We start from the raw sequence: 8,836 nt of genomic DNA on the forward strand, positions 1-8,836 counted from the left end.
TAAAAAAGAAAAATTAAAGTTTATGTTTTTTTCTATCTCTATCATCATAATCTCTATCTCTGTCTCTATATCTATCACGGTCTCTATAACGGTCACGATCACGGTCACGGTCTCTATCACGATCACGATCACGGTCTCTACCACGATCTCTATCACGATCTCTATAATAACTATCTCTATCATTATAGTTTTTATCTCTATATCTGTCATTATAATATTTATCTCTTTCTTTATCTCTATTGCCATTATGGATTGATTCTGAATCTTGAGGAATTGATGAGTTATAATTTACATTTGGTGGAGGTGGTTCATATGGTGGGGGTGGAGGTGGGCCATATGGTGGGGGTGGAGGTGGACCATATGGTGGGGGTGGAGGTGGAATGTTATTTGGGTTTGATGGTGGAGGTGGTTGTATATTATATAAACTATTGAGTGATGATACCTTTTGGGTTGTTGGTAAAGATGGTATTATTGGAGGACTCAATAACGAGGAACTTGGGGAAGGTGTGACTGGTGTTACATTATTTGCAGCAGGTTTTCTAATAAATAAAGAAGATGGGTTTAAGATTCCCTTGCTTGGTGGATGATATTTTGAACCAATAGCTTCCTTGTTATTTTTTTCATTTAAATCTTTTTGACCATTATTTTTTATATTCATTTTATTATCCATACTACTATTATTATTCATATTATTATTCATATTATTATTTATATTATTTATATTATTTATATTATTTATATTATTTATAGTATTTATATTATTTATATAGCCATTACTATTTTGATCTAATTTTCTATTTAAAATTGATTTTTTTGAAATAGCATAATAACAATTTTTTGAAGATTTAATACTTTGAACCAATTTATTCCAATCTGAATTATTTGATAAAATAGTTGAATTACCTAAAATAATCATTGAATATTTACCACGAGTCAAACCTACATTCATACGTCTTACATCTGAAAGGAAACCAATAGAACGACCACCATGAGCTCTTACTGTAGAAAAAATAATAATATCCTTTTCTTTACCTTGAAAACCATCAATAGTGTTAACCTCAACAGATTTATAACGAGAGAATGCGTTTGATAAATCGATCATTTGAGCTTTGTATGGTGTAATTACCCCAATTTCCATATCTATTGTATAAGAGTATTGAGAATATAACTGGTCAACTATTAATTTGGCTAAATTGACTTCTGTTTCATTTCTCAATGACATAAATGAACCTCTAGATTCGGCTGAATCAAAGATATCATAAAAAATTAATGGTCCAAATCTAGAATCTTTATAAAAGCTTTGTTGATAATGCTTAACGTTTTCACCATCTTCCAATTCACCTTTATAGAATATTTGAGATGGGAATTTAGAGATTGTTGGATGCATACGATATTGTATTTTCAATACAGTTGGTCGCAGACCTGAATTTGCGAGACGTTGAAAAAGTGAAACTTCGTATTGAAATTTAGCAGCACATTGTGAAAGAGTGGTTGGTGGTAATTGTTGAGGATCACCAACCAAAATACATTTTCTTACATCATGACGCAAAGGAATTAACGTTGATAGCTCGACAGCTTGGGCAGCTTCATCTACAATTACCAAATCAAACTGTTTCACTGCAGAAAACAAATGATCATGACCACTACCAGCCAAAGTTGATAAAATAATATTACACCTTGATATGATACCAATAAAAAGATTCTTTCTTGAGGTTGTATATTTATCTGTTGTCACACGCTCCTCCTCTTTTGCCAATTTAAGCTCTGCTATATTTTTATTTTTAGTTTGATAAAGATTATTGATTTCGGCTCTAATTTCTGATTCTGGTTGTTTCTTTTCTTTAAGTGATGCTGCTAGAATCTCTAGTTTTTTAATTTCGTTTTCAATTTTAGATATTTCTTGTTTTAATGATTTAACTTTATTTGTGGAGCTCTCCAGCTTTTCAAGCTCTAAGGAAATTTCTGAATTATCAACCTCAATCTCTTGATCCAATAATTTATCGATTGCAATCTTATGAACATCTTGATGGATATGATTTAAATGACCAATACGACATATAGCTGGTTTAAATGATTTACCATTAGTATCTGTTAAACCTTCTTTAATAATACGAATAGCAATTTCATCTACAGCAGCATTTGACGGAGCACATACCAAAATTTTAGGACCGTTATCATTGACACCACTAGAATGCTCAGAGGAAGAGAACACTGATGAGAAAACTGATAATAATGACATAATGGTCTTTGTTTTACCAGTGCCTGGAGGACCTTGTAAAAGAGTAAAACCTTTAACATTTTTACAAGTCTCATTAACAGCACTCATTTGGCTTGGATTTAATTTTCCTTGTAAAACTGAGTGTAATTTGGTTGGAATTCTAAAACTAGGTACATGGCTATCGTTTTTACCAATAAAAATTTGTGGGGTAATAACAGCTTGGCCCAATGGAACTTTACCTACAAATTGCAAGGCCATATACTCTCTACTGACAGTTGATAAACTTGTAATCTTTTGAATTGTCCATTTATTATTTTGCTTATAAACTGCTTGAGTAAATGGGTGTACATTTGATTTATAAAATCTAACTTTTAAAATGTAAGCTCTATTATCTGAACCACCTGCTCCTTTTCTTGCGACACCTCCTTTTCTATCTTTTCGTTCAACTTTTCCAAAAGCTGAAATAAGATTTGGATCCTTATACGATGACAATGTGTTTACTTTACTTGAGTTAGTGGTAGGGGCTTTACTTGATGATTGTGGTTGTGGTTGTGGTTGTGGTAATTTTTGAACAAGCAAAATAAAATCATCAATTAAAAGGTCCAAATTATCTTTGAATGGTATTTCCATATCAATATCTAAAAAATCATTGTCTTGCATTTGATTATCGATTACCACATCAATTGGCTGGTCGCCCTCTTCAATATTTCTTTGAACCTGTGCTCTAAATTCCTCAATTAAAAGTGGTTGGAAAATGCTAATATAATGATGGATATCATTGAAACGTGGTGGTACCGGTCTACATGAATTTTCTGCCTCAGTATCCCTATCGAATGTTCTTGGCTCCCACTTTAGAATAATTCTATGTAATGATTCTATCTTTGGAGTAATATCTTCTTGCTGAGCTGCTTGTTTTCCTGCCAACTTTTTATAGGTAGGTGTGACACCAATATCCAACATCATAGTCTTCTTTTTTTCCTTTAACGGAACAACAATTGAGTTTCTCTCAAAATCATCAATACTTGAATCTCTTCTTTGGTAAGAGCCAAAAGATGATGAAGCCCCTTTGAAACCTGTACCATTATTTGAAAATTTACTAGTACTTTCTTTGAATTTATTATCAATATTATCACTAAAAAACAAAGGCTTATTAAAACTATCAGTATATCTGCTTGCAGTTGAAGAGGATGAGGATGAAGATGAGGATGAGGATGAGGATAATGAAGGGAACAATGGTGCTGGTGGAATAGGTTTTAATGATGATGGTTTTAATGTATGAGTTGTAACTGGTTGAGGTTTTAATGTATGAGTTGTAATTGGTTGAGGTTTTAATGTAGAATTTGATGGAATTGATGGTTTAGAAACTGGTAATGATGATGAAACCTCAGCTTTAAAAACTGAAGATTTTAATGTTGTTGTGTTTGAGTGTGAATTAGAAACTGGTGTAGAAATATCGACCAAATCAATCGATTTTGATAAAATTGATGAATTAAATTTCATTAACTGATTTTGATTAATTATAATTTGATTGTTTTGAACCTTTTTAATAAAATCCTCTAAATGCCTATCGAGTTTAATTTGTTGTTTTAATAAGAATTTAATAACTGAGCAAACAGAGTCGAACCATTCATCTAATGAGACCAAATTCCAATCCAAAAGTAATTTACTCCATCGTGAAACTGTTGAAAGAATAGTAGCACTTCTTTTTCCACTATCATCATCAATTATTATAATAGATTTTAGTGATGAGTTATCTATATGTTTATAAACTAGTTCTAAATTTGAATAAAAAAAATCCAAGCTTTCTAAAAATCTATTGGTACAATTTGATTGACTTGGATCTGTAATTGAGTAATAATTTTTATTTGCTCCCGAGCAAACGTTCTGTAAGGTTGTGCCCTCACCACTGATACACTCTGTAGATAACATTGGTTTTCTAATATATGTTGGATATTGCTCAACTGATTCAAACAATACCATATTATTATTACCAATGGAATACAAAAAGGCCGGTTTTGTGTAACTTAACTCGCTGATTGAACTATAACAATATTGACTAACGGTACCAATACAATCCTTGAGCCAGTCAAACATATATTTAAGCTTTTCTGCTGATTTTGGAACTAAAAATTTATCTTTTACTGTTAAAGCATATTCAAATGATGGCCATAAAACATCGATAGTTGTTGATAAATATTCTTTGTAGAGTATATTGACATTTGTTAAATTACTTTTCAATGTATACACCAAATGGTCGCCATAATAAAATATCATATTTATTGAATCTAAACAATTTGAGAACCCAACTTGAAAAAAGAAATCTCTCATTATTCCCAAGGCACCTCTAACTGACTCCTCTGGACTTTGAGCTATCATCTCTTTAAAGGATGCTGTTACTGTAGGTTTTTGATATTTTCTAAAAATTAAAAATAATTAATAAAGTTGTTTAATTTTTCACATTACTTTTTTATATTATTTAACTTACTTTGTTAATAGTTGTTTAAAAATTGTTATGATTTTTTGGTTTGGTGAAACTAGAAAAGAGAAAACAGATTTATGAAACTCCTCATTATCCAAAACATCAACAAAGGCTTCATTTTCATCTTCCGATATTATGATATCACCAGGTTCAACTTGAAGCTTAAATAAATAACTATCTGTAAAATTTGAAAGATAAGTTGCCATTAACTCTTGATAGTCACCTAAAGATCTATAAATTGCTGAACGTGAATGAGACTGTATTGTGCTGGTTGCTGAAAGTAATCCCAAAACTCTATGAGCATTGAAAATTGCCAAATGAATTCTATACGGTATATTTGGTGGTGAAACCAATAACAATGAATTCCAAATATTTGAAAACCAATAATCGCATGGATCTTGAACCTCTTTATTTGAAAGTGAACTATTACTTGAATTTAAAACATACTGAAACCTTTTTCTTAATTCTACTGCACTATACAATAAACAATGCTCCAATAAAACAATTGCTTTTTTCATATCTACAAAATTTGGGATGATTGAATTATAAATTTGATTTGTTGAAAACATCACCAAAAGTCTACCCCACTTACTAACATGATTAATTGAAAATCTTTTAAATAGTTATATTAATACCAATAATAATTAAATATTCAGTAACAATAATAAATTTTACTTACGAATTTAATAAAATTTCAATTATAAAAACAAATAATTTTGATTTAACTTTGGAGGATAATAGGTTATTTGAAAAAACTCTATTTAAAAACACCCCAACCGCCTGATTACTTGTATCACCCAGTTGCTTTTTTGGAACACTTTCAAATAAAACCAAAGGCAATAGATCTAAAATCTTTAATTGAACATCTTCATTTCCAATTTGAAAATTTTCGATTAGTGAATCCCAAAATCTAAATATGATCATATTGTCGCCATTAATAAACTCCCTTATATCCTTTTGCTTTAAAAACCTAAAGAAAACTATTATTGATTCGATAGTTGACAATTTTAAATCTTCAGACTTTTTTGATAACTCTTTATAAAATATATAAAATAATTTATCTTTTGGGAAATTATTCTATAAAAAAAAATATTGTTAGTTTTTAACCTTCTTGAAACCAATGTTATTATTTATTTATACCTACAATAAATGAATCCTGTGTAAATTGATTTAAAAAAACTGGTAAACCATTCCATACATCCTCAATACTATCAGATAAAACTGTATTTTCAGTCGGTTTATTTTGATTATTTTGTATATATTCTAAATCTTTAATCACCCTATCTACCAATACTTGAACTGAATGATATTGATCGCTTGTTATTAAATTTTGATTCTCCATTAAAAATTCTATTGCCCATTCCTGAAGTACTTTGGATTTAACCATTAACATTAAATATAACCCTGGTACAATTTTATCTGGATCACCAAAAGAGATTGAATATTCTGATATAAATTTTTCAAATATCTAAAAAAATTAAAAAATATTAGTATTTATTATGGCCTCTGAAGAAAACATATTAATATACAAACATTTAAGAATCTTTTTTTTAATAGTAAATCGTCTAATAAATCGATATTATTTATAACCTCGTGAATAATAACAACCAACTTTGCTTCATCATTTTTGTATAAATCCAAATGTTCTTTTATTCTCATTTTCTCTTTTAGTTGAATTTCGTTGAATATACTTTCGATTAATTCTGATTTAATATATTTTGACCATTTCTGTTTGCAAACCTCCTTAATCTCTCTATATTTTATTGAACACTCTAAACAAAGTGATAATTGGTTGCCTGAATATTCTATAAATGTATTTGAAAATGGTGGCAGTGTGTAATTTGGGTCCTCAAATATAATCCTATGTAAATCAAAAGATAACAATGCTATATCATAGTGTTGACACCATATGCTAAAAATTTAATTAGATAATGATACTTTAATTTCTTTTTTTCTTTTTAATATATTTTCTTTTACTTACTGATCTTTTTTTAAAAGATATTCGATTGATTTTGAAAGAATATCTGCATTTTCTAACCTCCATTTTTGTAATAACTCATTTTCTGACATGATTGCTATTAGTTACTTTCTAAAATAAAGGTATTAATAAACATTAATTCTTCTATATATATATACATATATATAATATCTCTTTTTATATAAAAGATAACAAATTGTGTTTTTCAATTTTAAATTTGAATTTATGAAAATGTGTAAAAAAAATTTAAAAAATAAAAATAAAAAAAAAAAAAATTTTAAAAAAAATAAAAAATAAAAATTTACTTGGAAAGAATGATTAAAATGGAGGTAAAAAAACATTTATATATTTAATGATTATGATAAAATTATATTTATATATCATTACTTATTATTATTATTATTATTTTATATAGATATATTTAGTAAATAATTGGCTTTATTGTGAAAGTACCATATTTACCAAAATTATATCACTTCTTTTATATCAAACCCAAAAAAGATCATTAAATTAATTTTAAGAGTTATATATTAAATCTGTGAGGAGTAATATTAAACTTGATAGCGAGGATATTTAATAAGGTTTTAAAAAAAAAATAAAAATAAAAAAAAAACAACCACAATTTTTATTTTAAAAAAAAATTTTATTTATTTTTGCACTAAAAAGTAATTTATTTCCAAATTTGATATCAAATTAAAAATCTAATTGAAATACAATGAATTTAAGATTTCCATTTTCATTTAAATAAAAAAACAAAAAAAAATAAAAATAAAAAATAAAAAATAAATAAAAAAAAAAAAAAAAATTTTTAAATTTTTTTTTAAAATTTTTTTGCTTTTTATTTTTTCTTTTTTATTTTTTTTTTTATTTTTTATTTTTTTTTTTAATATTCAACTACACAATATTTCAAATTTAATATAAAATGGCTCATCATGGTCAACATTTAAGCAAATTATTAGCATCATCATTTAAAGCAGCCCCACCAAATGGTATGCCAGAAGTTGTTATTTCAAAATTAGATGGTTTAGTTAATTGGGCTCGTACTGGTTCATTATGGCCAATGACTTTTGGTTTAGCTTGTTGTGCAGTAGAAATGATGCAAGGTTATGCTGCTCGTTACGATATGGATAGATTTGGTGTTATTCCAAGAGCTTCACCACGTCAATCAGATTGTATTATTGTTGCAGGTACTCTTACTAATAAAATGGCTCCAGCTCTTAGAAAAGTTTACGATCAAATGCCAAATCCACGTTATGTAGTTTCAATGGGTAGTTGTGCAAATGGTGGTGGTTATTACCATTACTCATACTCTGTTGTAAGAGGTTGCGATCGTATCATTCCAGTTGATGTTTATATGCCAGGTTGTCCACCAACTGCCGAAGCTTTCGTTTATGGTATTTTACAATTACAAAAGAAAATGAGAAGAGAACAAAATCTTTTATCATGGTGGAGAAAATAAATCAATTCTTTTATTCACTTTATAATTAATAGTAATAATAATCAATTTAAAATATATAAATCAAATTTAAATAACATAACAACAACAGCATAACAATAACAACAAAAACAGCATAACAACACAAAGGATATTATTTATTTTGGAAGATAATTTTTTCGATTAGTAATAATCCAATTAAAAAAAAAACGAAAAAAAGAAGAAAATTAAAAAAAAAAAGATATTTAAGTTTATAGAAGAAAAAGAAAGAAAAGGAAGGAATATAGGAAAAAAAAACATTGTATAAATTTAATAAATTTAAAAATCTTTATATATAAAAAAAAAAAAAAAAAAAAAAAAAAAAAAACCCCTTCCCCCACCCCTTTATAAGGTTTTAAACCCCCTTTTTTAGGTTAAACCTAAAAAAAAAGGTTTATTTTTATAAAGGAGTTTATTTTTTTTTTTTTTTAATTTATTAAGCAAATTTTTTTGGGGTAATTTTGGGAATTTTTTTTTTTTTTTAAATTTTTTTAAAATTTTTTTTCTTTTTTTTTAAAAATTTGGGGGTTTACCCCTATTAAAAAAAAAAAAAATTATTTCCCCCCCCCCCCCCCCCAGGAAAAAAAAAGATACCCGAATAATTGTTTTTGGAAAAGGAAAATTTGGAAAAAAAATATAGGGGGTGGGGGGGGGAAAAAAAAAAAGAGGTGGAAAAAAAAAGGGGGG

At 27.7% G+C, this 8,836-nt stretch overlaps 2 protein-coding genes across 2 annotated transcripts; one reads left to right on the plus strand and one right to left on the minus strand.

Moving 5' to 3' along the window:
- Window positions 1–13: 13 nt before the first annotated feature.
- DICPUDRAFT_76343 (uncharacterized protein) lies at window positions 14–6,767 on the minus strand (the record flags this gene model as incomplete). Its single annotated transcript, XM_003285367.1, has 8 exons — window positions 14–873; window positions 1,675–2,011; window positions 2,183–4,634; window positions 4,704–5,309; window positions 5,377–5,774; window positions 5,842–6,165; window positions 6,231–6,609; window positions 6,679–6,767. 8 exons carry the CDS (start codon window positions 6,765–6,767, stop codon window positions 14–16), a joined length of 5,445 nt encoding a protein of 1,814 aa, XP_003285415.1.
- Window positions 6,768–7,597: 830 nt separating this feature from the next.
- Window positions 7,598–8,134, plus strand: DICPUDRAFT_29263 (NADH dehydrogenase; the record flags this gene model as incomplete). The annotated part of the gene is made up of 1 exon (XM_003285341.1): window positions 7,598–8,134. One exon carries the CDS (start codon window positions 7,598–7,600, stop codon window positions 8,132–8,134), a length of 537 nt encoding a protein of 178 aa, XP_003285389.1.
- Window positions 8,135–8,836: the final 702 nt, after the last annotated feature.

Source organism: Dictyostelium purpureum (genome assembly GCF_000190715.1).
Source record: "Dictyostelium purpureum unplaced genomic scaffold DICPUscaffold_44, whole genome shotgun sequence".
Lineage (NCBI taxonomy): Eukaryota > Evosea > Eumycetozoa > Dictyosteliales > Dictyosteliaceae > Dictyostelium > Dictyostelium purpureum.